General features: G+C 60.7%; 4 protein-coding genes across 4 annotated transcripts; 3 read left to right on the top strand and 1 right to left on the bottom strand.

Annotated features, from left to right (window-relative positions):
* Positions 1-88: 88 nt before the first annotated feature.
* Positions 89-4,477, bottom strand: TAS1R1 (taste 1 receptor member 1). The gene is made up of 6 exons (XM_062507588.1): positions 4,187-4,477; positions 3,816-4,119; positions 2,731-3,507; positions 2,186-2,398; positions 1,868-1,988; positions 89-1,033 (listed from the first exon to the last, which is right to left on the bottom strand). The coding sequence occupies exons 1-6, from the start codon at positions 4,345-4,347 to the stop codon at positions 108-110; spliced, it is 2,502 nt and encodes an 833-aa protein (XP_062363572.1). The 5' UTR covers positions 4,348-4,477; the 3' UTR covers positions 89-107.
* On the top strand, positions 4,322-9,591 carry NOL9 (nucleolar protein 9). The gene is made up of 12 exons (XM_062507589.1): positions 4,322-4,658; positions 4,730-4,955; positions 5,110-5,237; positions 5,348-5,486; positions 5,668-5,764; positions 6,207-6,304; positions 7,053-7,214; positions 7,376-7,661; positions 7,745-7,856; positions 8,225-8,402; positions 8,838-8,971; positions 9,285-9,591. Exons 1-12 carry the CDS (start codon positions 4,467-4,469, stop codon positions 9,414-9,416), a joined length of 1,884 nt encoding a protein of 627 aa, XP_062363573.1. The 5' UTR covers positions 4,322-4,466; the 3' UTR covers positions 9,417-9,591.
* A 6,456-nt stretch (positions 9,592-16,047) lies between these two features.
* PLEKHG5 (pleckstrin homology and RhoGEF domain containing G5) lies at positions 16,048-22,768 on the top strand. Its single transcript, XM_062507479.1, has 20 exons — positions 16,048-16,105; positions 16,287-16,389; positions 16,470-16,530; positions 16,636-16,727; positions 16,804-16,940; positions 17,017-17,165; positions 18,778-18,963; positions 19,138-19,308; positions 19,382-19,477; positions 19,559-19,609; positions 19,720-19,869; positions 19,947-20,057; positions 20,136-20,285; positions 20,364-20,501; positions 20,692-20,811; positions 20,913-21,045; positions 21,115-21,237; positions 21,288-21,462; positions 21,539-22,333; positions 22,441-22,768. Exons 1-20 carry the CDS (start codon positions 16,063-16,065, stop codon positions 22,448-22,450), a joined length of 2,994 nt encoding a protein of 997 aa, XP_062363463.1. The 5' UTR covers positions 16,048-16,062; the 3' UTR covers positions 22,451-22,768.
* Positions 22,769-23,584: 816 nt separating this feature from the next.
* Positions 23,585-27,068, top strand: TNFRSF25 (TNF receptor superfamily member 25). The gene is made up of 7 exons (XM_062507697.1): positions 23,585-23,614; positions 25,162-25,363; positions 25,466-25,597; positions 25,673-25,825; positions 25,912-25,996; positions 26,082-26,143; positions 26,225-27,068. The coding sequence occupies exons 1-7, from the start codon at positions 23,585-23,587 to the stop codon at positions 26,833-26,835; spliced, it is 1,275 nt and encodes a 424-aa protein (XP_062363681.1). The 3' UTR covers positions 26,836-27,068.
* Positions 27,069-27,363: the final 295 nt, after the last annotated feature.

The raw sequence follows: 27,363 nt of genomic DNA on the forward strand, positions 1-27,363 counted from the left end.
CAGCGGGCGCCGGCAGTGACGCATGAGAGCGCGCGGCCGAGGGCGGGCCAGGGCCGAGGGTGGGTCCCGGCGGCGGGGGAGGCGCGATGCGGGTCGAGCCCCGCCGCTCAGGCGGCGGCCCGGCGGCGGGTGTACTCCTGGATGGCCATTTGGAAGTGTTCGGCCGTGTTTTCGTGCGGCCGAAGCAGGATGACGAAGGCCCGCGGCAGGAAGTACCCGCCCAGCAGTGCTGCGAGCGTGCCCAGCGTGCTGAGCACCCGCGCCACCGTCTCGGCCCGGCCGCGCAGCGCGCCCTGCGAGCAGAGCACGGCGGCCGAGCAGCCCAGGTGTAGCAGCAGGCTCACGGTCAGGCTCTTGGCCTCGTTGTAGGCGGCGGGCAGGTCTGTGCCCGCGTAGCTGAGCGCGAAGCAGCCGGCGCTGAGCACTACCGTGTAGATAATGGCAGCGTCGGCCGCGGCGTTGTGGCCGCACTCCAGCACCACCCACCCGTCCCTCGCGCTGTACTCCCGCCGCGGCACCGAGGGGCTGGCGGCCTCGGTGACCACGCACAGCAGCATTTGTGCCGCCGTGCTGGCGGCCACGAAGAGCACCGGCCCCTGGCGCCGCATCCAGGCCTCGTAGAGCACAGGGCAGCGTGCGTTCAGCTTGAAGATACAGAGGATCTGGAAGGAGCGGGTCGCCACGCACGACAGGAACACGGTGAAGCTGATGCCAAAGAGCGGCACCCGCAGTAGGCATGCCGCCCGCGAGGGCTCCCCGATGTAGCAGAAGAGGCTGCTGCAGGTGCAGGCCAGGGAGCCCAGCATGATGAAACACATCTTCCCACCCGCAGACTTGACGACAGGTGTGGAGGCATTGAAGGCGAACAGGACAGCCAGCCCCACTATGAGCAGCATGAGAAGAACAGCCAGGGCCAGCAGCCCCCAGGCAAGGGGCTCAGACCAGGACAGGAACTCGATGGTGCGGTTGAAGCAGACCTCGCTCCCTGCTGGGGCCCATTCGTCCAAGCCACAGGCCTGGCAGTCAAAGGGGTCTGTGGAGGACATGGACACATCACACTCCTCGAACTTGGTAAGAGCTCAGCCCATAGCTCCCTGGCTCTGCTCATTCACTGCGCTTGGTCCTTGCTGCAGGCGCTCTCAGCCAAGGGTAGCAGAGGGGGCTCTTTTCCTAAGAGACCCCCCACCTAAAATTCATCCTGTGAAGTCTCCCAAAATCCATGACATGAGCTGAGACAGGGGCTCGGCTGTGTGAGGCTCAGGGCCACGGGAGCTGTGGGTGGGAAGGGGCCCCAGGCAGCAGCAGTAACCTGAGAAGGATCTGTAGCACCTGCTGGTGAATGGGTCAGTACCATGTAGGGGTGCTTTCTGCTCCCGCGGTCCCCAGAGCTGCCCCTGCCCACTCCACAGGCCAAGGGTGTTGAGGGACTAACTGCCAGGAAGGGGTTTGTCATTGTGGCTGGTGATTCTGAGGCAGGAGACATTTCCATATGCCAGGTGCTGGTGACCACGTAGTGCGGAAGCCCCATGTGCCATCTGGGCCACAAAGGCAACCACTAGGTTGAATATCCCTGGCAGAGGATGTGGTGTAGGGTACAGCTACCAGGCCGGACATCCCCTTTCCCTGGCCACAGGCAAAGGGGTTCTATTTGCCCAGGTGGGCTCACCTGTGGGCAGTACTCCCTGGAAAGCACAGGGCATGGGCTTTGCATACCCACTGGTAAGCAAACAGGAGCCACTGCCTTCAGGTCAGCTCAGAGTTTTTACCAATCACAGGATGTGAGAGGCTGGGAATGGTGAGAAAGGAGCAGGAGGTAGGATGCAGGCAGGGGAGGAAGGGGCAGGAGCAGACCCCGGGGTGTACTGACCTGATGCATTCAGGAAGGTTCCCGGTGGACAGGCCACACAGCTGAAGCAGCATTTGTGGTGGCTTTGCTGCAGCCTCATCTCCCCTGGCTCACAGGCCTTAGAGCACACTGAGCTGGGAGCCTGCCAGGAGCACAGACAGGGTCAGGCTGGCAGGCAGCTGCACAATTCAGGCTCAGCAGCACTCTAGCACCTCCCACCCCAACACTGCCTCTGCCCTCAGTTTTGCCCTGCTATGAGGAAACACCCAGAACTGGTGGCACTGGGATGGAGTCAGCTTGGAAGTGAGCAGTCAACAAGACCTGGGTGCAGAACAGTACCTGGCCATCTTCTGTGTGCCACAGGACTTTGCCTGGGTTGATGCTCAGTCTGTCAGGGTTCACACGGAAGGTTCCTATCACATCAGAAGCCCAGTTTGGTCCCCTCCACTTCCACATGATAATGTCATAGCCTTTATGAATGTCCCCATTGGCATCAAAAGAGATTCGGCTTTTGTACAGGGTGAAGTTTACTTGCTTAATCTTTTGTAGGAGCTGTAAAACAGAAGAATAAGAGAGGAGCCCTTCCAATGACTCCTGCCATTGGGAGAGATGTGCTGGAGAACACTTCCTCTGTCCTGCAGCTACTTACTAGCCCCCCATCATCTGCAGGAAATCCCATCCAGTGAGAGGCTGGTGGTAGAGGAACAAGTGACCTAGGATGGAGTCTAGATCTAGGTCTGACTGTGAGGGGAAGCTGAAGCCCACAAGTCTTCAACTGAGATTTGAGCCTTTGGCAAAGACATTAAACCTTTGGGTACAATGGAAAAAATCCTTCACTGTGGGAAAGGATCCTCATGGATGTTCTTCCACAAGGTTGCTCTTACCTGCCAGGGATAGAAAGTGCCTTTGCTGCAGGCCCCTGAGGCACAGCCCAGTAGATCATGGAGGCCATGGGCCACGGCATATACAGCTGAGTATACATTGAAGGAGCCTTGAGCGTCATACATGTCAGGGACAGTGGCAAGTGCACGGCAGCCAGTGCAGCACTGGGTGCAGTCCAGCCGTGTATTCTCCACAGATTCCCCACCTGCCTCTGCACTGCTGGGACACTCAGCCCTAGTGCCTTCCTCCAGCATCTTCCAAGCTTCAAAGCGTTCCAGCATTGTAGACTCTGGCTTCTCAACTGCCATCCCAAACACTGAACCAATGTTCTGGATGCCAGGCACCTGCCAGATAGCTTGATCCAAGGACCAGTCTTCAGAGGCCACCCACACCATACCCGTGATGTTCCTCTGGACCACCACCTCAAAGAACGGCAGAACGCTTCCTCTGGTGGAGAACACAACAGTCACATTGACCTTGACATCTGTGAGGATTCGGACCAGATTGTGAAGTTCTGGGTTGCTGGCATCCGAGTTGGCAGGGATGGTGCCTCGGTAGGCCACGCACACATTGCTTGTGGTCAGCAGCTCCTGCAGGGCATCTAGGCTGGCCCTGCCATAGGTGTTGTCACTGCCCAGCAGCACTACCCAGGTCCAGCCAAAGTGTTGCAGCAGCAAGAAGATGGCCTTCACCTGCTGCCTGTCGCTGGGGATGGTGCGCAGGAAAGAGGGGTACAGCCGCTTCAGACTCAGTGACTCTGTGGAGGCTTCATAGCTGATCTGCAAAGGGAGCCAGAGGAAAGTGGAATGCACTGGTGCAGGCAGCTGCACCCCTGAGAGCTAATGGCACTGGCAGCCTTTTTGGAGCTGGGCAGGCAGTGGACCCAGTGCCAAGCATGCTAAAGCAGGAGAAAGCAGTGAGGAATAGCAAGCCAGCCCACCAACTGTCTAGGAAGGATCCTAGGATAGCATGTACAGAGGGGCTGCATTTCCATCTCTACCAGGCTCCTCAGCTCTAAGCCCACCCTCCCTGAAACCATCGCTTGTTTAGATCCCTGTTTTTTATCAGCCGCAGGACCTGCACTTACCTCCGGTACAAGAAAGAGGCTGAGGACAGCAGCTGTGGTCAGGGCCAGCTGGGTGCTGTCAGGGCCAATGACAGCCATAGCCTGGGGTTCATAGTATTGGAAACTGGAGAGCACCTGGACATCCTGCTTGCCTTTACGAGCAAGGGCAGACAGCGTGGCGTGGAAGTTGGTAGGCTCAGAGCAGGTGTCGTAGATTTCGTAGCCCAGAGTGACGTTAGGGAGCAGCGTGCTGGAGTTGTTGATCTCCTCCACGGCGAAGCGCAGGGCCTGGGACAGGCGGTAGCCGTGGCTCTTGAAGGCAGCGCTGTGGAATCGAGAGTGGTTGTTAGGGAAGACAGAGAGTTGGGAGCACGGGGAGCACAGACACTCACTCGTCACAGCCGCGCACGAGCGAGCTGGCGTCGTCGCGGTGCGGCGCGTTGTGCAGCGGGAACAGCCCGGCCAGGCGGTGATCGCCGCGAAGGGTGAACAGGGAGGAGGCGGCGGCAGCAGCTGCGCAGAGGCACAGGCGGAGCAGCGCGGGCGGCGACATGACGGGGCGGTCCCGCACCGCGCGGGCGGCTCTTAACGGGGCGGCGGGCGGGGCCTCGCGCCGGGCGGGGCGGGGCCGGCCGAGGGGCGGCCCCGAGAGGCGGAGGAGGTTCGGCGGTCATGCCCGCGCGGCGCAGCCGCCCCCGCCGGGCTACGGCCCGTGCCCTGGCCCGCACGAGCCGGGCAGAGGCGGCCTGGCGGGAGTTCGCCGCTTCCTTCACTCGGATCGGGATGGTGCCGCCGGCTGAGCCGGGTCTGGTGGCCGTGGAGGCGGCGGAGGGCACGGCCGTGCTGCTGCTGGCGCCGCGGCAGGTGAGCAGCGCTCTTAGCGCGCCGGTCCCGCCGCGCCCCGCACCGCCCTGACCGCCCGCTCTGTCCTGCAGGCGCTGACCTTCACCGGCAAGTGCCGCCTGCGCTGCCTCTACGGTGCCGTCCGCCTGCTGGGCTTCGCTGTGGCCTCGCACCACCCGGGACTGCCGGTCTTCTCGCCGGCCACGCACTGCGCGCTCAGCCTGGAGGCGCTGCCCGGCGCCCGCCCGCCCGCCGCCGCCCTCCGCCAGCTGCGCGCCGCCGCCCGCGCCGCCATGCGCTCGCACCGCGTCCGTCGGCGTGAGTGCGGGACGGGACGGGAGCGCGGACGGGCGCCATTTCACGGGCGGTGCGGGGAGCGGCCATTTTGTGCGCGGGGCGCTGCGGAGCGGGAGGGTGCCATTTCGCGGGCGGGCGCGGGGCTGAGGGTGATGGCGGCGCTTGCTTCTTGCAGAGGCGCGGGTGAAGGTGATGGCGCGGTTCTCGCCCGACTGCGCCGTGGTGCTCCTGGAGCACCTGGACACGCCGGTGACGCGGTTCCTGCTGAGCCACCCACCGCTGTCGCGGCTTTTCGAGCCCCAGGTGAGGCGGCGCGGTGCCCGCTGCGCCCTGCGCCGTCCCCGCACCGCCCATGTCAGCGCCCAGGCCGTGGCCTCGCACACCCCGTGCTGAGTGCTCACCCTCTCGCCTAGAAAAAGGAGGAGTCTAACTTCACGCCAGAGGACGCGGTCCTGGCGTCCGTGGGCATCGTGAAGTGCAGCCCCGACCGCGGGCTGCTGGTGTCGGAGAGCATGTGCCTGGCACTGGAGGAGCTGATCCAGGCCTGCTGTGGTGAGTGCAGGCCTTTGGTCAGGTTGGGGCTTTAGTAGGCAGAAAAGAAGAGCAGATACATGAGGCTTTTTGTGAGGGTCACGTTTTTCTGTTTAAAGAACGTGCAGAGAGCTTAGGCATTGCCTAGGGTGGATCAGTGATGCCAGCATCAGTTAAGTTCACCCTCTGCTTTCCTTTCTAGCCGAAGATGAAGGTGTCCCTGTGGTGCTGGTGTGTGGCCCAAAAAATACTGGGAAATCGACTTTTAACAGATACCTAATTAACTTGTTACTGAACCGGTGAGTCTTTCTATGTTCTGCAAGCTTTTAAGTGCTGCATGAGATTTAGGAGAAGGAAAAAAGAAAAATGTTTGATAGGTCTCTCAGAAGAGCCATCAGACCTGGAAGGTGCATAGCTTTTAAACACAAACAATAATTCAGAAAAGCTGGCATTCTTGTCTTGAGTGATTTCAGAAAAGTTCAATTCCCGAACTTTTGTATTTTGAAATAGTGTTAAATTGCTGCTGAGTGTAGGAGCATATTGGGCACCAAACAGTTTGGGTTCAGTAGAGGAGTTACAATGCTTAAAAATGCACCATGAGTGTTGGTTGCGGGAAGAAGAGATTTTATTCATTAATTTTAGCTTTGTAACTTGGAACAAAATCAGTTTACTCTTCTGATACATTCAGGTCATTCTATATTTCTTTTGGTGGATGCTAACACACAGTCTCTCTCCCTGCAGCCTTCCTGTGGTCGAGTACATGGAGTGTGATATCGGCCAGACGGAATTCACACCGCCTGGGTGCGTGTCCCTGAGCAGTGTCACGGAGCCCATTCTGGGTATGTGTTCCACTGCTTCTGTGGTTACCAGAGACCTGTTCCGTTTCTGAAACGAACAGTGTATTCTAGGCAGAAGCTCTGCTTCAGGGAAAGCTGCTGCTACAGCTGTCAGAGTTTCCTGGAAAGAACAAACCAAATGTTCTTTGAGTTTTCTTGTAGGGACATTTAAACTCCCTGAGTAACACAGACCTCTTCTTCTGCTCATTTTGTCTTTAAAGAGAGATGATGTTGTAGAGGTGGTAGTACATGCTGAGGTGTGTCAAAGGGGATGTTCTGCCTTTCAGATGTGGAAGGTCTCTTTGGGAAAATCTGTATCTTTTAGGTAAAACTAGCTTAACAAATCCAAAGTGGATCTGAACAGATTTGGGTGGTTGTGATGAGTGGAAAAAAGAGAGTCCAGGAAACTACTGGTGTTTGTAGTCTTGCACATTTGGGTCACTGTCTAAAAGGATGTGGCCATGCTGGTTTGCTGTTTAACCAGGTTGTCATAGATGGTTTGTCAAAGATTTGCAAGTGTGTAAGCAGTGATTTCAAACAAAAAAACACACCCAATATTAACCCGAAACAAGCAAAACTCCCAGCCTGCAAGTGACCAGTTTCCCCTACTTGCAGGCTGTGCAAGGAGGACAGTTGGCATGTGGGAAGAGCATGGATTATTCCAGGAGAGGAGGCATGTGGGTGCTAAGAGATGGGAGTGTTTTGGTTTGACTTGGGGGAGGCACTGGATGTTTGGTGCTCTCTTTGCCAGGTCCTCCCTTCACTCACCAGCAGATGCCCCGTAAGATGGTGTATTATGGTCAGACCAGCTGTGAGCAGGACACGGAGAGGTACCTTGATGTTGTGAAATACGTGTTCAGCTGCTACAAGAAGGAAGTGCCTCTAGTCATCAATACCATGGGCTGGGTGAAAGGTAAATGGGGTGATTCTGCTCTGGAGAGGTGTGGGAGGGAGGTAACGGTGGCACACGGTCATGTGGGGCAAGAACTCTCACAGCGTGTCTGCCCTGAGCTAACGCTGCTGTCCACTTGTCGCAGTAGTAGCAGCAGTCCTGTGTTTCCTGTGCTTCTGAAGGTGAAGGGCTGCTGCTCCTCATTGATATCATCCGGCTATTGTCACCCAGCCACATTGTTCAGATGGACATCTATGACTGGAAGGCCATGCCCCCGCTGACACCTGAGCATGTCCACTTCAGCGCTGGGCTGCACACCAAGGGCAAGCAGCAATCCAAGTGCAAGCAGCTGGGAGCAGACAGCTTGGAGAGCTGGAAGTACCCTGAAGGGGAGGACATGTCAGCTCCACAGCACAAGCTGCTATATATCCACCCGGAATTCCCTCGGGCAGGGCTGGCGGGTGAAGCGTAAGTAGGACATTAAATACTGTGTGAGGTCCATGGGCTGAACAGAACCACACGTTGTACTTGACACAGGGCTGTTCTTTCAGGCGAGTGCACAGCGGCATCCTGCGTGACATGTCCATCCTGGGGTACCTGGGGCACCTGCAGAGCCCGGACATTGGGGCGGTGCTCCCACTGCACAGCCTGGTGCCATATCAGGTAAAGGAGCTTTTTGGGATGGTTTGCGGGAGGTGTGCATAGAGCCCAACTTAAAGTGATGGGCAGTTCTGTTCCTACTGTATGTGTTTCTCAGAAGAGGAGTAAACATTCTAATCTGCAGAGTGGCTGTACGGAGGGTATCTGGAAGCTCAGCTTCTGTTGAGCTGCTGGTATGACACATCCGCTCTGTGTTCTGCATGTGCAGGTGTTGGTGCAGAAACTGCTTTGTGTTCCCTGCCTTAGTGCCTGTGTCTAGGTGTGGTGTAAGAGTGTGCAGGGTCTGTACTCAGCAAGGTCTTCTCTCTGAACTCAAACTCAATCCATGTGGAGCTGATGACCACTTTTATTTCTCCCCTTTCCCCCCTCAGGTGCCTTTTAATGCTGTTGCACTCAGGGTTATTCACACGGATGTTGCTCCCAGCAACATGATGTATGCAGTGAACGCCAGCTGGGTCGGGCTCTGCTGCATTCCAGAGGAAGTCCAATGCCAGGCTGATGGGCCAGTCCTGCTGACACAGACACCAGTCTGCAACTGCCTGGGCTTTGGTGAGCATGCCTGAAACTCTGCTCTCACTTGCCTTGTTTTTGCAGACAGGTTGCAGATTGATGGAATTACCCTACTCTTCTAAAACCAGTTAGAGAAGTAGGATGAGCGTGGTGTATTCTCTGCTGTTAGTACAGAGGTTGTACTGCGAAGTCCTTGGACTTCGATTAGCAGGTGGTAAGAGCTGCGGGGAACGGCCTTGCACGGTGCCACTCAGAGCTTTTCTCAGAACTCCACAGTGACTCATTTTCTGGTTCATGTTCTCAAAAGCGGACTCCATGTGGCTTTTGCAGAATTCCAGTAGTTGTCTCAGTTTCCTTGTGTGACTTTAATCTTCCAGTTTGGACTTTGGTGCTTAATCATGTGTAGGGATGTGCCGGTGAGCAGGGATACCTAGTGACTGAGCTTTGCATGTGTTTTTTTTTTTTTTTTTTTAGGAATTGTCCGAGGGGTTGATATGGAGAAGAAACTTTACCACATCCTGACACCAGTGCCTCCAGAGAATCTGAGACTAGTGAATTGTATGCTCCTTGGGAGCATTGCCATCCCTAACTGTGTATTTGTGGGCCAGGTAGGAGCTCACGGAAGGGGTGGGGGTTGGCTGAGCTGTGACTGGCTGGCAGGTTTTCCATTTTCTTATTCCTGAGGCTGATGCGTGCTGGGAGATGCCTGGGCATCAGCAGATGGTTATCTCTCCGTGAAATTGTCCTTAAGCACAGAAACCTTGGGAGAACAGAATGTTCTGTTCAAGTTTCAGATGCCAGAGTGGGGTTTGGTGATTGCTGGGTCCTTCCCACCATCAGCTCTGTCACCCTGGGGAGGGATGTGCTTCCCCCTCTGAAGTTCTTAAAGTTGTTTCTGGTTTAATTTTTCCCATTTTCCAGCAAGGAGTTGAGGGAGAGATACCCTACGTCACATCCGATTACAACTACAGTATCATGGGCTCAGGGAAACTGAGGAAGAAGAAGCCGCATTTGAAGAGGAGGGAGTTCCCCTTTGAGTGTGATTACACTTGAAACCTCAGAGTGCTCAGCCAGGGGTTGTTCATGTAGGACCTCAGGTGGTTGCAGGAGCCCTGGGTGCTGCAGAGGCCCTGAGCAGGTAGATGCTACAGTGGGGCTGGTTTTGATAATGTTTTGTAATGTTCTGTTTGTATTTTTTGTGTTTTGTAATAAATATCTATGGTAAACATTGGGCTGATTTGGATCTTTTGCTAGGTGAAGGCTGATACAGCTGGGGGCAGCTGCCTTTGCCCACACTCTGGTGGGGACCTTTTCCCATTGCCTGTCTGGCCCTCAGGGGCTGTCTGCAATCCAGTGTCCTGAGCAGAACTTCACTGTCCCCCTGGGTTTGGGGAAGGGCCCGTGGTGGGATTCTGGCACCGTGGCTGATCCATGGCTCTGGGTGTCCTGCTGGTCCAGGAGAGGGGAAGGAAGGAGCACCACAGGGAGTCCTTGGCCCCCTGAGTGATAAACATGGAACCACTCCATGCTGCACAGCCCACCTTGTCTGCTGAGACTGCAGTCTCCTGCCTTGTGCTGTCTGCTGCGTATCTGGTGCTGCAGGGTGAGCTCAGTGCCCTGAGCACAGTCTGGGAGCAGCTTAGGCAGCTTTGACATGGCCCCAGCTCTAAGGGACTGTGCTATGGATAGAGGCTGTAACAGGATGGGACTGGAGAGTAACTTGTCACCCAGGTGTTGCATGAAGCACTGGGGTGTATGGCCTTACTTGACCCCATCTGGTCTGGCCCACTGGGACATGACAGGAACTTAATTTCTTTTTCTTCCCAGCCCTTTGTCAATTAGCAATTTGCTCCCAAGGGAAGCCAGGAGTGGTGGGAATCACAGGGGGGTGCATGAGTGCCTCGGGTGAAGTTGAGGACATTTTTGGAAAATATTATTCTTAATGGACAATACCAGCACACTGGGCTCTTACTGGATCTGTGACTGCAAAAGTAACCTGGCTTCTAACAGCAGCTCCTGTGAAATGAGGCATGGCTCTGCCTTAGCCCAGACTGGGGAACAGTCCAGCCCTGGAATCTGCAGCTCCCCGCGCCCAGTGCTGGTTCAAATCCCCTGGGCCAGGTCTGTGGAGGAGGGGGAGGAAGCAGAGGAAGGAGGAATGTGCTGCACTACTTGGGGCCAGAGCTTTTTGGCTGCTGGCTGCTGTGGGTGTGAGTAATCTGCAAAATTGCTTTTATCTGGTTTGGGAAGAGATTTCCTAGAACTACAGGGACGAGCAGCTGTAAACAAACAAACTGGGTTGAGAGGTGAGGAGGGGACAGAGCTGGAGAAGAGCTGAAAGAGGCTGTACACTGTTGCAGCCTTGTAAAGAGTTAAACTTAATCTAGGCCTAATTATCCCCATATGGCTGGGTCTGGCAGCAAAGGAAGAAGTTGGCTAGCATTGTGGCCTCAACAGTGGTTAAAGTAAATAAAGGGGCCATGGTGCACCCATGGGGAGCATCCCAGGCAGGGTGAGACAGGAGTTCAAGTCATGAAGGAGTGGGTGGAAAAAGCTTCAGGAAAGGTGAGATAGACAAAGGACATGGGAGCAGTATGAGCACTAAAAGCGCTGTAGCCTGGCATTCCCCTTGGTGCTGTCACCAGCCCCCCAGCATCCACCTTACCCAGCTGAGGGCAATGGATCCCTCAGTGGCTCCATCCCTTGGAGTCAGGAGGCAAGTGAGTAACCTCTGTGGGCTGAGCTGCGTCTGATTTGGGGCTTTTAGGGGCAGGGGGGATGCCAGTGCCTGCTGGGGCCCAGAAGTAGATGCTTCAGCCTCAGGAATGGCAAACCTTACTGGCTTCTGGCGTTCCCTGAGTGGACAACAAGGAGGCTGGGAGCTTTAGAGCATAAACCTCGGTGAAGTGTCCTAGCAAGAATGCTGTTCTGTGATCAGTGGGGAATCTGTGTCAGCACTTTTAATATTAAGGATGCACTAAATCAAGCAGGATTAATTTTGCAATACACTGGAATCTGTTACTTTTGCAGCAGTGATTTACGACTGAATTTCTGGCAAAGGGTGCCTAGAGGCAACAAAACTCTGAGAAGCACCTGGTGCCTCTGGAAGGAGATGCTGTGGTAAGTTTGGAGGCTGGGATTGTCTTGGCCTGGAAATTTTGCATGGGGCAGGATCAAGGTACCATCTTTTGTTGTCTTTGTGGGGCTTAAGCCCTATCTGGTGCTTTCTTGGATTAGCAGGAGGAAAATCCCCCTGAAGATCCCTGGTTTTCCCTCTGCAGGCTGGGGGCCCCCGTGTGCCCACGGGTGCAGGGATACAACCGGAGCTCGGGGCGGTGCATTCCTGCCCCCTCAAGCGCCGGGCGGACAGCAGAGCCGCCAAACAGCCCCATTCTTAATGCTGATTCTTTCCATCACAAACACGTCTTGTCTCCGTGGCCGAATGTCTTCCATAGACGGTGGAAAGTGAAATTTGTGCAATGTCTGTAGGAGGCTGAAGAAAGGCCCTTTGTGCGCCCCCCGCGCGGGCGCTGGGCAGCCTCCAGCAGCACCCTCGGCCGCCCCGCGGCTCCCGCCGGCGGCGTCAATGCACCGCTTGTCCAGAGACCGGGACCCACTCTTAAAGCCGGAGCTGGTCTCCCCCGGTTAGTCCCACCGGTGGCCCCGTCGGGGCGGGCACGGTTACGGGGAGCCCCCCGGCCGCAAGCCCAGGATGTTTCTATACTGGAGGAAGCGGGGTGCCTACGAGCTGGAGGCTTTGCCGCCCGTCCTGACGGGGCTGGAGTACGGGGCAGTGGAGCGCTTCTCCTGGAGCTCCAGCCTGGACGTCAGCGAGGAGCTCGGGGGTAGGTGGCTGGGGGACTTTGGGCAACCGGCAGGCTGTGGCTGAGCGCGGCTGCCCAAAGCCTCCAGCCCTGGCAACGACGGTGAGGGGTTGGGAGAAGCTCCTGGGTGCCGCCGGGATGTCGTGGGAATGCTACAGGTGCAGCTGGGGAGCGCTCAGCAAAGCGCCCCGTGCCGCCGTCGCTCCCCCCGGCCCAGGCAGGCGTTTGAAGCAGCTTGCTGCAGTCGCTGTCGTGTGCTCTGCCGCAAGGACGATCCGGTTTCAAAACTTGTTTGCCGTCACCGGGAACGCCGGGTGTAATAGCACAGCCGGCAGCAGGAGAAGGAGGAGGTGACCGGGCGGGGAGAGGAGCTGATGGGGACAGGATCTCTCCTGCAGCCCCCGAAGTGTCTGGTGGGGACCCGGACGCACTCCTGCCTCTAACACTAAGCGAGGAGCTCCCAGCCCGTGTGTCCCAGGCCCTGGTGTATGTGTGACCCGCGGGCAGGGTCGGCTTTTGGGAACGTGGCCGTGCCGGTGGCTGCGGCGTGGGGCTGATCCCTGGCACCGCCGGCCGCTTCGGCCAGTCTCTAGTTTTTGGTGAGTTTTGAAAACTTTCCCTTGGGTGCATGAAAGAATTTCTTATTTGTTTCCGTTATTATTCCCGATAGGTCAAGTGAAACGGCAGCGGTGGGGGGCGGGGGCCGGCCAAGCCCGGCGGGCGCTGCGGGGCGGCCGCGGGGACAGAGGTCTCATTGTGCTCCTGCCGCGGGGGCAGCTCCCGGCCCCGGCTCCCAGCCCGGCTCCCGAAGGGCGAAGAGCTGAGCGCTGCCCTGCTGCTCCTGCACCTTCCAGCAACGTCCATAGTGCCGCAGCAGCCCCGTGATCGCCTCCCAAGATGGGAGCTTGGGCAACCAGCACCATTCCGAGATGCTTCCCAGTCTCCAAGCAGAGGCAGCAGTTTTTTCAGAGCTGCCTCAAAAGGCAGACTGTTTTATCCCGCAGACCGTTTCTAACCTCGGCCTTGGCTGCGGTCTCGCTCGGGTCGGCGTGGATGCTGTTTTTGTTGGCAGGAAGGATGCGGGAGAGGGAAGTGGTGCGGCGGGGAAGTCCCTGTGCCGCTGGGCTGGTATAATAGCCGTGCCACCTGGTAGAGCCGTGCCATTGTGGCAGAGCCATGCCATCTGGCCTCTCCATATCCCCGGCAGTGGCTCCCTGCCCAGCAGGCAGCTTCCCAACGGTGCATCCCCGCCTGCAGCGGGGCTGTCCTGCCAGAGGGTGTCTGTACTGCTCGTTTGCCGCTGCGAACAGCACGGAGTCTGTTATTTTTAAACGATTAGGTTCGACACATAACAAAAGCCTTCAAAATAGGATTTGTCCCTAAGGCCGATTTAACTGTCAAAGCTTAAAGTGGCTTCTAAGCCCCGTTGGGGGCTGACAACGGCAGATGTAGTGTTGCTGCTGCAGCCCCAGGCCGTGCCAGCCCCAGGGGAGCTGGGGCAGGTCCGTGTCCTCGTTCTGTAGTCTGGGGTGCTGAGCAGGAGGTGCCGGATTCTGCCACTGCGTTCCCCCGGCGGGGATGCATCACTGGCTTCTTGGGCATGGGGCTTCATTCCCCTGGATGAGCTGTGGGGCGGGCAGGAGCGGGCTGAACCCGAGTGCTTTGCTGAGCTCTGAAACCCGGGATTCCCGGTGTGGGGGCCTCAGCACGGACCCGGAGAGGGCTCACCACGGCACCGAGGCACTGACCTTACTCTCTCCACAGCCGAGCCGTGCCCAGAAGAGGAGACAGTGTTGCACTGCCAGAATCCGGACTGCACTGGAGAGAGAAGGGCGGCCAAGGTGGGTCCTGCGGGGTGGGGGCAGCGCCGGGCAGCTGCTGCCTGGGGTCTTGGAGGTGAGAGGGGGCAGCGGACAGCTCTGCCCAACCTGCCACTTCCTGAAGGGCCCCTGCCCTGGTCGGCAGCTCCTGGCCTGCCGTGCCGGGTGTGCATTCCCTGCTGGTGTCAGGGTCCTGCTGGCATTTAAAGGCACGTTTAAAGGCGGTTTAAGCGTTTCTCCAAGCTGCCCTGATTTGGGCTAATCGACTACAGCCCGTCTGTCCCTCCGCTCGCTAACGTGAAGCCAGGGTGGATTTAGGGTCTCTTCTCTCCTGCCGGCTGTACAGAGCCGGGACGGACCCACGGCCTGGCTCCTAGCGAGTCTCCGGCGCAGCAGGCAGGACGGCCCGGGTGCACCGGGGTGTGCCGCGGTGCTCTGTTTGCACACCGGGCTGGCAGGGCCGGTGCTGCTGAGGCACACGTGGCATTGGACTGTAGCTGCCCAGGAGTGCCGCTGGGACTGGCGAGAGTGACTGAGGCCACCCCGCCGTTGTCACCAGACCCCTGATGGTGCCTGGCAGGTAGCGTCGGGGGGGAGAGGTGGGAGGGGGCAGAGGGAGGGTGGTCAGGCTGGGAGCTCATCCTGCCGTGTCATGGTGCAGGATTGTGAACCCCCTTGCTTTGTGAGGCACCTGCTGAGGGGCGGCGGAGCTGTTCTGTGCTGAGAGTTCCGTGGGGCTCGAATCAGGAGCTGATCCCTGGGGCGGGCAGAGAGGTTCGGCCATCCCGCCTGGCCCCTCCTGTGGGATGAGCTGCTGGCACAGGGTGGAGCCCCGCATCCCTCTGGGGTGGCTGCCAAGGGTCTCAGGGGATCTCACTGGATGAATGCCAGCTGCAGGCACTGTCTGGACCCGCGGCCATATCCCCAAACGCAGGTGTCACGATGGCCGCGATGGCAGCAACGCTGTGGTGGGAGAGGAGGAGAGCTGAGAGGTGTACCGGGGCTCAGGCTGTGTCCAGTCCTGGGACAGGACACTCGTGGATGGCAGGGGGTGCTGCAGAGGGGCCAGCGGCCCCTCGGAGAGAGCGCGGGTGGTGGGAGCGTGTCAGCTCTGACCTCAGCAGCGCCGGGAGGAAGGAGGGCAGGAAGCGGGGGCGGCTGGAGCTGCACAGGCGCTTCCTCCCCGCAGCAGCGCGGTGTACTGCAGGCAAGCCCGGCAGGGCTGTGTCCTCCCGGCACCCTCGCACCCCTCCGCGGGCAGGTTGGCGTTAGGGGTCCCACACGGGGACGGGGATGTGTCAGCGGTGCAACAGAACTTGGTGGCAGTGGCCGGCGGCACCACGGTACCCAGGAGCGGGGCCAGTAGGCGCCCCAGTGAGACGGGCACCGGCCAGGGAACACAGGCTGTGCGCTGTGCTGGGGGCCTGGCTGGGGGTTTAAAAATAACCCGCTGTGAATGCCTGGAGGGGTTGGGGCCGCGGCCGTGGCCGCACACAATCGGAGGAAACTCGCCGGCTTCGAGCATTGTTTGGCTGCAGACGCTCACTTCCTCCGTCCTGCCACGGGGACACGGCTCTCGTCAGCACAAAGGGGCTGTGGGGTGCCAGGGCGGCCTCCTGGGCCCCTGGTGAGGTGCTAGTGCCACAATACAGGTGACTGTCCCGCAGCTCACAAGCCTCGGCGTGTGCAGGTGTCCCAGGGTCTCTGCTCATTGCAGTGGAGCAGGGAGGGGCTTTGAGGCGCAGAAGCCCCCGTGTCATCACCATGTCCTTACGGCACCCACTGCCACATGGCCATGTCCTGGTCATGCTGCTTTCCCTGTGCCCACTCTGGCTTCAGCATTCCCGAAGAACAGTGCGCCAGCTGCGGTTGGGGGCGGGAGAGGGGACCCTGCTGCTCGCGGTGCTGGCCATCCCTCCTCTCAACGCTCCATAGCTGGCAGCCCGCTATGGACTCATGTCCCTGCAGGAATGCCACCACGCCGAGTGCCGGCAGCTGAGCCTCAGCGGCCCCCTCAGCCTGTGTGAGCTCTGCGACGGCCGCCTCCATGGCGCCATGCACTTCGATGGCCACATCCGCTTCGACCTGTCCCCGCAAGGTGAGCCGGACGGGGCTGGGGCACCGCTGCTCCCGCGGCTCCGCGGCAGAAGTGCAGCGCAGGGATAGGAGCGATGGAATGCACTCGGGGCTGGTGCAACTCAGGGATGGGAATGGGATGCACTGGGAGCCAGCACGGAGCTGGGGGAGGTGTCACAGCCCAGTTCGATGCCCGTTTGCAGGCTCCGTCCTGGCCCGCAACATGTCAACACGTTCGTGCCCCCCGCGCACCAGCCCTGCCTCTGATGTGGAGGAGGAGGAGGAGGGTCCGTCAGAGAGCAGAGGGTGAGCCCCTAGCCCTGCACAGCCCGTGTGCAGCCCCTGCCCGTGGCATCCTTGTCACCCTGCCCTCCCTGTGCCCGCAGGGAGCGCAGGAGCTCAGCTCTGAAGCTGCCCAAGAAGAAGGCTTGGCGCAGGCACACGGACGTAAGGCACTGGCTCCTCTCCTTGGGGAACTCAGCAGGGCAGCAGGATGGCCCTGGTGGGAGGGAGGGAGGGACCCCTGGGCAAGTAGCTGTCACCTGCCCCCAGGACCCCAGCAAAGAGTGTTTCACCTTGAAGTTTGACCTCAGCATCGATATCGAAGCAGAGATTGTGCCAGCTGTGAAGAAGAAGTCACTGGGGTGAGTCTGCTGGAGACAGGACAAGGTACAGTGTGGGGACAGATGCAGAGACAAATGTGGCACTCATGTCCTGCAGGGAAGTGCTGCTGCCAGTCTTCGAGAGGAAGGCAATCGAGCTGGGCAAAGTGGACATCTACCTGGACCAGTCCCACACACCTCTGTCCCTTCAGTTCGAGGCGTATCGCTTCGGGGGACATTATCTGCGGGTGAAAGGTGCTGAGGGGGCCCAGAGGGAGGCTTGGCTGCTCCAAAGTTCCCAGAGGACACTAACAACCTGATGCTCCCACAGCCAAGCCTGGAGATGAACTGAAGGTGGAGCAGGCAGTGCGAGATGCCAGGTCAGCCAGCCTGCCCATCCTGCACCCTGCCAGCAGTGCTGCATTCCTTGGGCCAGTGTTGGAGCCGCTGCCAGGACGCCGGGAGGGCAATGAGAGCCTGGTGAGTGCCAGTGCTAGCTCAGGGGAGGAAGGATTTGGGGATGGGACAACAGCATGGGTGATCCCCCCATAGCCATTCTTTCTGAAGACGGGTCATGGGGCAGCAGCATGGTGTATTCTCCATGGCCTCGTGTGGTGTGGGCTGGAGATCCCCCTGGAGTTCTCAAGACCGGCTTTTTCTCCTAGCTGTGATATTCTGGCTGTGCTGTGTTGTGCTGTGCTGTGCTGGCTAAGCCATGGTAGTGTAGCAGCTCAAAGCAGCAGCACCAGCCCTTCGGCTGTGCCAGGTAAAGGCTGGCACCAAAGCAAAGGCAAATAGGAGCCCTGAGGGCCCCAGTGGTGCCACCAGTGGTGGCTGCCACTTAGTGCCACCCCGCCCCTGGGACTTGTCCTGGCCCCAGGACTCGCCTTGGCCGCTGGCCCTCCTCTTACTGTGGCGCCTGGCAGCTGCTGAGCACAGCAGCTCTGTCCTGCCCCGTGGACCCTGGCCCCAGATAAGGTGTGGGACCAGGCTGGGTGTCACTCCCATGGGACCAGGGTGCCAGGCCTGCAGGGAGTAGCTCTTCAGGATTCAGACAGGGGGACACTGCTTGATCCTGTGCCAGCAGGCCCTGAGGGTGGCAAACTGGCTGCATGGCCAGGGCTAGTGGCTGCCCGTGTCCAGGACTATAATGCCTGGCTGCGGGAGCGGCAAGGCACTAGCAGGGCCAGGGGTCAAGTGGGCAACCAGCCACCTCTGTGGGGGTCTCGATCCCGACCACATTCCTGGCGGCAGGTGGGCCCCAAGTGGCACCGAGGCGATAGGGCTGGTGGCGGCCGGGGCACCTGGAGGAGTGACAGCACAGTGAGTAATGGTGATGGTGCCGGTAGCAGCTCTTCCCGCCTGGGTCTACCGACGTGGCCGGGTGTGGGGCCGTGGTGGCGGCGGTGGCAGCAGCACGCGGCTTCCCAGGGCTGTGCGGCGGGCAGGGAGCCCCGAGCCTGTTGCGTTTTTTGCCACGATGAGGAGATGGCAGCTGCCGCATCCCGGCACGGCCCAGGGACACACACGGAGCAGCCGGTACAGCGCTGCCCGGGGCGGCGGGAGCCTCTTGGCCGTGACCCAGCTCTCGCGACCAGCCGGGGGGCTTTGATCTCCGCCGGTGAATTGTTCAGCTCTGGTAGCTTATCTGCCGAGGAGGGAAATTAGGTTTTCGGCGCTGGCCCCACCTCCTTTTGTTTCGGAGGAGCTCGGCCACAGCCTGTCCCGGCCCCGGCTCTGTGGTCCGAGCCGGGAGTGCGGTTGGGGACGGGCGGCTCGGCCGGGTGCTGCGACCCTCGGGATGCCCTGAGCCCCCGCGCTGCAGGGGCCGCTTCTCCATGGCCGGCCGGGCTTGGCCAGGTAGCACCCGGGGTCCTGCACCCCCGGGGCTCTGCACCCCTGGGACGCAGGTAGGCAGGTCAGTGCAGGCAGGGGAGCATGGCCGGGTGACTCCGCTGCCCGGGGCTGACATCTGGGTGTCTGTCTGTCTGCCCCACGGTGCTCGAGGTCAGCCAGGCTGCTGTCCCCATCCCAGTGCCATGGCTGCACTGCTGGACACTGAACCTGGGGACACTGCTTGTCCCCTCTGCAGGCTCTGGGACGGCGAAGGAAGAACATAACAGAGTTCCTGGGGGACACCAGCATCCCCAGCCCTGAGCCAGCCCTGCACAGCAGCAGCTCTCTTCCCGCCAATGGCACTGACACCTGGAAGAATCGTGCTGCCAGCCGCTTCAGCGGCTTCTTCGGCTCCGGGACTAACACGGGCTCCTTCGTGCGGGTATGTGGGATGCAGGCATGGGGAGGGCATATGGGAACTGCCTGTGGCTGTGCTGGGGAGCTGGAATGGGTTGTCCTGGGGCTTGAGACCCTAGTTCCACAGAGAGGGTGAGGTGGTCCGTGGCACATGTTCCCTGGCCCCCACCGAGCCGCTCTGTCCCCCACTTTTGGCCAGGAGACTGAGAAGCTGGAGCAGCTGGTGAACAGGCTGCATGCCTACAGCACCTTTGGGCTGCCCAAGCTGCCGCCCCAGCTCCGTTTTGACCGTGACTCCTGGGAGGAGGATGGGGACGAGGCTGGGCTGACACTGGAGGACAGCTGGCAGCAAATCATCCAGGGCACAGAGGTAGGAACAGGACCTGGGGAGTCTCAGGGGCTCTGCCCAGGACTCAGCACAATGCTGACACTCAGCCTGGCAGGTCCTGTCGCGCCGGCAGTGCCACCAGCAGGAAGCCATCTGGGAGCTGCTGCACACAGAGGCCACCTACATCCGGAACCTCAAAGTCATCACTGATGTGAGTGTTGGCAGCTGCTGCACTGTGCTGGGGCTAGGGACTGTGGCTGTAGCTCACCGGCTCCCTATTCTCTCCCCACAGCTCTTTCTCTCCTGTCTGGTGAACCTACAGGAGTCAGGGCTGCTCTGTGAGGTGAGTGGAGGGGGCTGCAGGGGACAGGGTGTTCAGGGATAGATCCTCAGCTTTGCCATGCTGCAGGGTGGAGGTGCCATTTCCCAGCACTGACCACCTCACCCCCACAGGTGGATGCTGAGAGGCTCTTCAGCAACATTGGGGAAATCATCCGGCTGCACTGCAAGCTGTGGCGCAGTGTCATGGTCTCAGTGCTGGCCAAGGCACGACGGACTGGGGCACTGCTTGACCCCATTGACTTCCTTGATGCCTTCAAGATGGTGAGTGGGGATGCCATACCACAGTGGGGAGCCAGGCCATGGCGCGTGCTGCATGGTGACCTCCTTGTGTCCCCCAGTTCGGGTCCCTCTTCAAGCCCTATGTGCGGTATTGCATGGAAGAGGAGGGCTGCATGGAGTACATGCGGGCACTGCTGCGGGACAGCGAGCTCTTCCGCACCTATGTGACGGTAAAGGGAGGGCGGGGACCAGGGCTGGGGCTGGGGCTGGGGCTGGGCCCTGCCGGTGTTAATGCCTGTGTGCCACAGTGGGCTGAGAAGCAGGAGCAGTGCAGCCGCCTGAAGCTGAGTGACATGCTGGTGAAACCTCACCAGCGCCTCACCAAGTACCCGCTGCTCCTCAAGTCTATCTTGAAGAAGACTGATGACCCACGTGCCCGTGACGCTATCAACACCATGGTAAGCCATCAGGGGTGGGGGGCAGCAGCGTCGGTGGCCCCTCCTGGCCCCTCAAACCCACTGCCACTCCTGGAACAGATCAGCTCTGTGGAGCGCTTCATCAATGATGTCAACTCGCGGATGCGCCAGCGGCAGGAGCGGCAGCGCCTGGACGCCATTCTCAGCCGGATCGATGCCTACGAGGTGGTGGAGGGCAGCACAGATGAGGTGGACAAGGTAGGCTGGACATGGCAGAGCTGCTATCTCAAGCCATGTCACTCAATGCCATACTCTGCCACACTGCTCTGCTACCATACTGTACCACCCTATGTCACTTCATGCCAAGCCACCCCATGTTATGTCATGCCACACCACCTATGCCATGTTACCCCATGCACCCCATACTGACACTGGGGGCTTCTGGCAGCTGCTTAAGGAGTTCCTCCGGCTGGACCTGACGGCCCCCATACCTGGCACCTCCCCGGAGGACACCCGGCAGCTCCTCCTCGAGGGCAGCCTGAGGATGCGGGAAGGTAAAGACAGCAAGGTGAGGACTGCAGGGGACAGGGAGGTCTTGGCTCCGGCCCCTGCCTACCCACCCTCACTCTCTGCACTGACTGGTGCCCGTGGCCCCACTCTCACCCCCAGATGGACGTCTACTGCTTCCTCTTCACTGACCTCTTCCTCATCACCAAGCCCTTCAAGAAGGCTGAGCGCACCAAGGTGATCCGGCAGCCCTTGCTGGTGGACAGAGTCGTTTGCCGGGAGCTCAGAGACACAGGTAAGAGCACTGGGCATAAGGGGGACTACAGGGAGGTCCCTGGACACTGCTGACAGCCCCTGCCCACAGGCTCCTTTCTCCTCATCTACCTGAACGAGCTGGGTAGTGCTGTGGCCGCCTACACCTTCCAGACCAGTGGGCCATTGTGCCGCAGCTGGGTTGAGGCAGTGCGTAATGCCCAGGTGAGGGCACATGGGTGGGTAGGGGACCAGTGGGTGCCCTGTGCACACCCCATTCCTCACTGACGACTCCCTCTTCCCAGAACCTGCTGCAGCGGCTGCGGCAGCGCCGGCACATGGAAGAGCAGGAGGAGGAAGATGAGGAGGATGAGGAGGATGATGGTGAGAGTGGCACCTCAGCTGCCAGTTCACCTACCATCCTGCACCACAGCAGTGCCAGCCCGGACTCACAGCAGTGGTAGGGAGCTAGAGAGGGGAAAACCTGCACAATCCCAGCCTGGCACAGGCCCCTTCTCACTTTCTTGCATCCACAGCCCGTCTGACGGCTCCACCGAGACGCTGGCCATGGCGGCAGCAGACGGTGGCGATGAGCTCTCCTCCCCAGACTGGGATGCAGGACCCTTCAGCTCAACCTCGGATGGCTCCTCCATCAGCACCAGCACCTCCATCGGCACTGGCACATCTGCTGAGACCCCCACCTCTGCCGAGACTCCCACCCAGGAGCTGCCTGCAGGCGCCCTGCCTGTCCCCTCGCCCCATGGCGTGGCCTCCCCAGGCAGCGGCTGTCGCTCGTCCTCCATCGACAGCGCCTATGGCACGCTCTCACCTGCCTCTCTGCGGGACTTTGGCCAGCAGCCACAGGGGACAGCCGAGGAGGGGCGGGAGCCCTCTCTGGCCCCTCCGGCTCCACGGCCTGCCTCGCCCCGGCTGCGTCGCCGGACACCTGTGCAGCTCCTGCCTTGCCCAGCCAGGGTGCTTAAGTCCAAGTCAGAGGCCAGCTTGCCCCAACTCCTGTCGCCCACTTCCCCAGGCCCCCTAAGCCAAAGCCGCAGCCTCTCTGACCTCTGTGCTGGTTGCCCCCGGACTAGCCAAGACCCTGCACCTCTGGCTGCCCCCAGCAGCAGTGGCAGCTCCACATCAGAGCTCTCAGAGCCAGAAGAGCCAGTGGAGAGCCCAGCATCCCTCCCAGGGGAGCTAAGGCGTGACCTCCAACCTCCCGCCCGCCGAACCCTCTCGGACCCACAGTCGGCACAGCACCGCAAGCTGACACTGGCACAGCTGTACCGGATCCGGACCACGCTGTTGCTCAACTCCACGCTGACTGCCTCGTAAGCACATGGTGCCTGTTCCTGGGGGATGCCCCGGCCCTTCCAGGGGCTTCCCAAGGACTGAGTCCCAGTGCTGAAGGCATCTCTCCCCACTCTGTGTCTTGCAGGGAGGTCTGAGAACCGCTGGCATGGAAAGGGACAGATGCATGGATGTACCAAGGAGCTTCTCCTGCTTCTAACCGTAGCGTAATGCCGGGGCTGGGCAGAGCAGGCACTGGGATGCCACGCTGGTGGGGACATGGATGGGGATGCAGACCAGTCCCCTTGGCGAGGACGTGTCCTGGGCATGGCGGTGTGGGGCTGGACATGGCACGTGGCTTGTGCTGAGCCCCCTGTCCCCCGACATAACAGTTGTCGGGCAGGGGGCCCTGGGGCTGTGGGGGGCTGTGGGAGACTGTGGGTCAGCCCCTGCAGGCGATGAAGGGATGATGATGTCGGGAGTGGCGAGTGGGGAAGGTGTTGAAAGGGATGTGGTGCCAGTGGCACGGTGCTGTGGACAGCACAGGGAGGAGGCTGGGGCTGGTGGTGGAAGAGGATGGTGCAGGGCTGAAGCAGGTTTGCCCTGTGGGGTGTCAGTGGATGGCAGCACCTGGGACCGGAGTGTGGGAGCCACAGCGGGACATGCACAGTGGCAAGAGCCCCGGCTGCCCCCCCACGCTCAGCCGCACTCCACGTCCCAGCTGAACAATAAAACCAGCTGGTGCACGCTCATGTCCGCCTCTCCTTTCCTTCGGCTTCAGCGGCACCCAAGGTTGGGCATCACCTGAGTGGGTGCAGTGTGGCTGAGGGAGCCCCACCGGGACAAAGAGGGGGCTGGGGCCAGTTCCAGACTCCCATTCTAGAGCTCGGGGTGGGGATGGAGCCCTGGGATGCAGGTCAGCACTGGTCCCCACATACCCTGTGTACTCCCATCACCCCCACGGCCGTGGCTCTGCCCCAACGAGCAAGGGAGGGCGGTGGCCGTGTCCGAGGCGAGGCAGCGCAGGTCCCTCCCGCGCCTAGCACTCTCGTCATGTGGTTTCGTACCCCCTGGACTCATTTCCAAAAAAGCATTTCCTCCTGCTGTGGTTGGGCGTAAAAGCCTGCCTGGGGAGGGCTGGCGCTCACTCACCACGCGTCGCGTGCTGCTGACGGCAGCCATGGGGTGCCGGGACACCCCGCCCGGGCACTGAGCTGCCCCGACACCCCAGTGCACCTGCTGCCCTGCTCCCCTCACCGCCCCGGCATGACCCAGCCGCATCGGCCACAAGGATGAAGTGTTGCTGCCCTGGGGCGGCTTGGGTGAGTGCGGTGGCGTGGGGGTCCTATAGATCCTTGGTACCAGTCGTGGGGTGTCCCACGGCTGTGGCCGTAATAGGTCTGGAGGAGGGAGGGAGGGGGGAAGATGGATTAACTCCAATGCCAAGCGCGCCAAAACCGCTTACCCCTCTGGCTAAGAGCTGGGGACGGGCTCTGCTGCACAAAACCTTCACGGTGTGGCGTGACCGCGGGGGCCACGGGCCGTAAAGAGACAGACAGGATGCGGGGTGCAGTGGGAGGAGTGGGGTCAGTCATGGGGCTGCAGGCTGGGCAGTGCCGCGGGGAGTGGCTATGTCGACAGCCTGCGGGCGGCTGCCTCCGGGGCTAGCCAGGCGCACGGGCGGCGGCCCCGGGACACGGGCGCCTGGAGCGGCGGCGGCGTTCCGGGCGGGAGAGGCTCTTGCACGGCACAAGCGGCCGTGGCTCTCCCCACCGCGTTGCCAACCCTGGGCCTGCTCCGTGTCCACCACTCCCCTGTCCGCCGGGCACCTGCTCCCCGCGCTGGGCAGGGGCCGCTGCCCGTCTGCAGGCGGGGTGCGCGGGCAGGGCCCCGCTGCGGGACGGTCGTGCCTCAGCGGTGACTCAGATGTGCCGCTGGCAGCCGGGACTGAGGCAGCCGCCCGGATCTGCCGGCAGCGCTCTGCGAGCGGGGCGGCCCAGCGCGGTTTCCAGTCTGCCGGTGGCGGCGGGTTTAGTAGAAAATGATTCAACTGCCGTAATCGGGGCCATCACGGCTGGGAAATCCAGCCCCCAGCGAGGAATCCCCTGGCTTCCTGCCCACACTATCAGTGCCACGGTCCTCTCAGCCCCCGGCCCGGCCTGTGGAAGGGGTGTCAGCGTGGGCAGTCTCGCTGCACCCACCGGGGCTTCCAGGGCAGCGGGGCTATCCTGCGGACAGCACCTGGTACCCCGCGGGGGAGCAGTGACCTACTTTAGGACGCACGTAACGAGGCGCGATAGCATCGGGGGGAGCGTGAGCCAGGCACGGCTTCCTTTCGGGGAGGAAATCGCCTCCTCTGTGAGGGAGATAAACCCCAGGAAAGTCAAAACTGGCACCATTAACCCCTAAGAGCCCGGCTACCGACACCTCCCTGAGCTGGCAGCGCCAGCAGTCTGTGTGCCTGACTCGTTCGTCCCCATCCCTGGTGAACTGGCAGGGGTCCTGTTGGCACAGGCGGTCGAGCATCTCAGTGCCGCTCCCCAGCCAGCCTGGAAGCCCCAGCTGCAGAGCGCACGGGGACACAGCCCCCGGGGCACAGGCTGCGGCACAGTGGCCCCCGCACACAGTGCCAGCCGGAAGTTGCTTGCTCGTGTACTGCGGGGAAAGCAGAGCCCAGGGGCTGCCGCGGGGCATTCCCGGCCCTGGGGCAGCACACCCACGCGGCTTTGGGGCAGAGGCCGCGGCTTCAGCCGTTCTGCCCTGTGCAGGCATCTGTTTCCACGCAGTTGTGAGCTGGTGTGAGCCACGGGTGCACGGCTCCTGGAACAACCCGGCTGCCTGCAGCCCGGCTCTTTCTCCCTGCTTGCAGGTGACCTTGGCAGCGCTGTGGCTGGCGGCCAGCGAATCGCAGCCCCCAGGGTGGCGGGACCGCGCCGTGCCGCAAAGGCAGGGGGTCCTTGTGCAGCCACTCCTCCGCCTGCGGAGACATGCCAGCAGAGTCCCCGCCCGGTGCCCCGCTGGCATGAACTGGATCGAGGCTGCTCACCAGTGCTGCCGTCAGTGTCCCGCAGGTGAGCGCAGCCCAATCCGCGTGGCATGGCACAGCACACCATGGCGCTGCAAGTGCATTGCTCCAGGTGGCCGTGCTCCCTGTCACCCCACTGTCCCTGCAGGGACATTCCTGTCCAAGCCCTGCACAAGCCCTGAGAATGGCAGCGAGTGCCTCGCCTGTCCCGCCGGTACCTTCCGCACCCAGCCCAACACCCTGAGGAAGTGCCAGGCTTGCTACCAGTGTGACAGAGAAGGTGAGCTGGCACCACACCACACCATGCAGTGCTATGGAGCGTGGTGCCATGCTGCTCACTGCGTGCTTTGTGCAGCTTTCCAGAGTGTGCTGAGCAACTGCTCGGCCACCAGCAACGTCGCCTGTGGCTGTGAGCCCGGCCACTTCCGTGTCTGCCTTGACGAGCATTGCAGGGACTTCTCTTGCCGAAAATGCCGGACCTGCACTGGGCGCCTCATCCAGCGACCTTGTGAGTGCCAGCTGCCCCATGGCACAACCTGCCAGCTGTGCCACCTCTGACTGTGCAACCGTGCCTCATGCCCACCCTCTCCGCAGGCTCGGAGGCGCAGGACACACTTTGTGACAGCAGCTGCAAGCCTGATTTCTACAGAGACGGTAACGAGTGCCGGCCATGCCACACGTAAGCATTGACCCTCCGGCTAGGAACACACGTGGGGCCCATGGCATGGCACAGAATGGCACCCATGGGTCCCATCTCCTTGCAGGACCACACTGGACACGTGTGGCAAAGAGTGCCAGCAAGCATGCGGCAGCAACAATGACCAAGGTATGGGGACAGTGGGGCAAGGGTCGGTGGTGTGCAGTCACCATGCTGGCCAGCTGATGGAAACGCTCCTGCTCCTTTCAGGCTCAGGTCTGGAGTACATCCTGCTGGGACTCACTGGGCCTCTCTTCCTGGGTGCCCTTGCCATCTACCACAAGAGGAAGAGGCTCTGGCATGGTGCCCTGGCAGGTAGTCCCCTCCCCACGGCACAGGCCACCACCACAATGGCTGGGGCTGCAGCCACACCATGGTGCCAGTTCAGTGCCCGGAGGTGGGACAACCTGTGCTGGACCCAGCCATGCTCCCCACAGGGGACAGAGCGTGCCACTGGCACAGCAAAGCAGAGCCTCAACCACCAGGCCTTGCTGTGTGAGCCACCCAGCGACAAAGGGGAGTCCTCTGCACCCCCAGAGCCCCGCAGTGCCCTGCTTCAGGGCAGCCAGCTCTATGCCGTCATCGATGTAGTGCCAGTACGGCGCTGGAAGGAGTTCATGCGGATGCTGGAACTGCGGGAGGCAGAGATTGAGCTGGTAGAGCTGGAGGTGGCGCACATCCGCGACCAGCAGTACGAGATGCTGAAGCGCTGGTGCCAGCAGACTAGTGCCACACTGGACCACGTCTTTGCTGCCCTGGAGCGCATGGAGCTGGCCGGCTGTGCTGAGGCACTGCGCCAGAGTCTGCCTGTGGGACCCTGATCTCCAGCGTCAGCACCCTGGCACAGGGAGGTCCCAAAACTTCCACATCTCACTGGGCACCTCATCCCAGCCATACCCCTAAGTATTGTTACTTATACCGTGTAGACATTTTATGTCAGTTTTATGTCCCCTTCCCACCTGTCCCCTCTATTTATGTCCCCCTGCTCCCAGAGCCGGGGAGGACCCCATGCCTCAGCACGTCGGCTGCCAAGCCACTCGCGGGACGAGCAGGCACCGAGCCCACTGCAAACCCATGGGATAGTTCTCAAGGCTGCCCGCTGCTGGGCGCTCCTTCCCCCTCCCCAATAAATGGTGTGTTCTCCATCCGCCAGCCCTGGCACTTCTTTGCAAGGTTTCATCGGCCAGGTACCAGGGCAGTGCTGGCCTCAGGACCACCACTGGTGATGTGGCCACCACAGTTGACAGGCACCGTGGGTGCTGGTAGAGATGCAGGCGATGTGGGTGTTTGGGGGTGATTGTGGTGATGGTGGTGAGGGGGGCACCGCTGTCGGCGAGGGTGGTGCGGGT

Source organism: Cinclus cinclus, chromosome 23, assembly GCF_963662255.1.
Source record: "Cinclus cinclus chromosome 23, bCinCin1.1, whole genome shotgun sequence".
NCBI lineage: Eukaryota > Metazoa > Chordata > Aves > Passeriformes > Cinclidae > Cinclus > Cinclus cinclus.

Excerpts from the sequence above, each read along its gene's own strand:
- TAS1R1 (XM_062507588.1), bottom strand. The coding sequence starts at position 4,347 with ATGTCGCCGCCCGCGCTGCTCCGCCTGTGCCTCTGCGCAGCTGCTGCC. Across the intron at positions 4,120-4,186 it reads CTCGTGCGCGGCTGTGACGA|CGCTGCCTTCAAGAGCCACG; the intron begins GTGAGTGTCTGT and ends TCGATTCCACAG. Across the intron at positions 2,399-2,730 it reads GCACTTTCTATCCCTGGCAG|CTCCTACAAAAGATTAAGCA; the intron begins GTAAGAGCAACC and ends TCTGTTTTACAG.
- TNFRSF25 (XM_062507697.1), top strand. The coding sequence starts at position 23,585 with ATGAAGTGTTGCTGCCCTGGGGCGGCTTGG. Across the intron at positions 25,826-25,911 it reads GCGCCTCATCCAGCGACCTT|GCTCGGAGGCGCAGGACACA; the intron begins GTGAGTGCCAGC and ends CCCTCTCCGCAG. Across the intron at positions 25,997-26,081 it reads GAGTGCCGGCCATGCCACAC|GACCACACTGGACACGTGTG; the intron begins GTAAGCATTGAC and ends ATCTCCTTGCAG.
- PLEKHG5 (XM_062507479.1), top strand. The coding sequence starts at position 16,063 with ATGCACTTCGATGGCCACATCCGCTTCGACCTGTCCCCGCAAG. Across the intron at positions 19,478-19,558 it reads ACCTCAAAGTCATCACTGAT|CTCTTTCTCTCCTGTCTGGT; the intron begins GTGAGTGTTGGC and ends CTCTCCCCACAG. Across the intron at positions 21,046-21,114 it reads CCGGGAGCTCAGAGACACAG|GCTCCTTTCTCCTCATCTAC; the intron begins GTAAGAGCACTG and ends CCCTGCCCACAG.
- NOL9 (XM_062507589.1), top strand. The coding sequence starts at position 4,467 with ATGCCCGCGCGGCGCAGCCGCCCCCGCCGGGCTACGGCCCGTGCCCTG. Across the intron at positions 4,659-4,729 it reads TGCTGCTGGCGCCGCGGCAG|GCGCTGACCTTCACCGGCAA; the intron begins GTGAGCAGCGCT and ends TCTGTCCTGCAG. Across the intron at positions 8,972-9,284 it reads ACTGTGTATTTGTGGGCCAG|CAAGGAGTTGAGGGAGAGAT; the intron begins GTAGGAGCTCAC and ends CCCATTTTCCAG.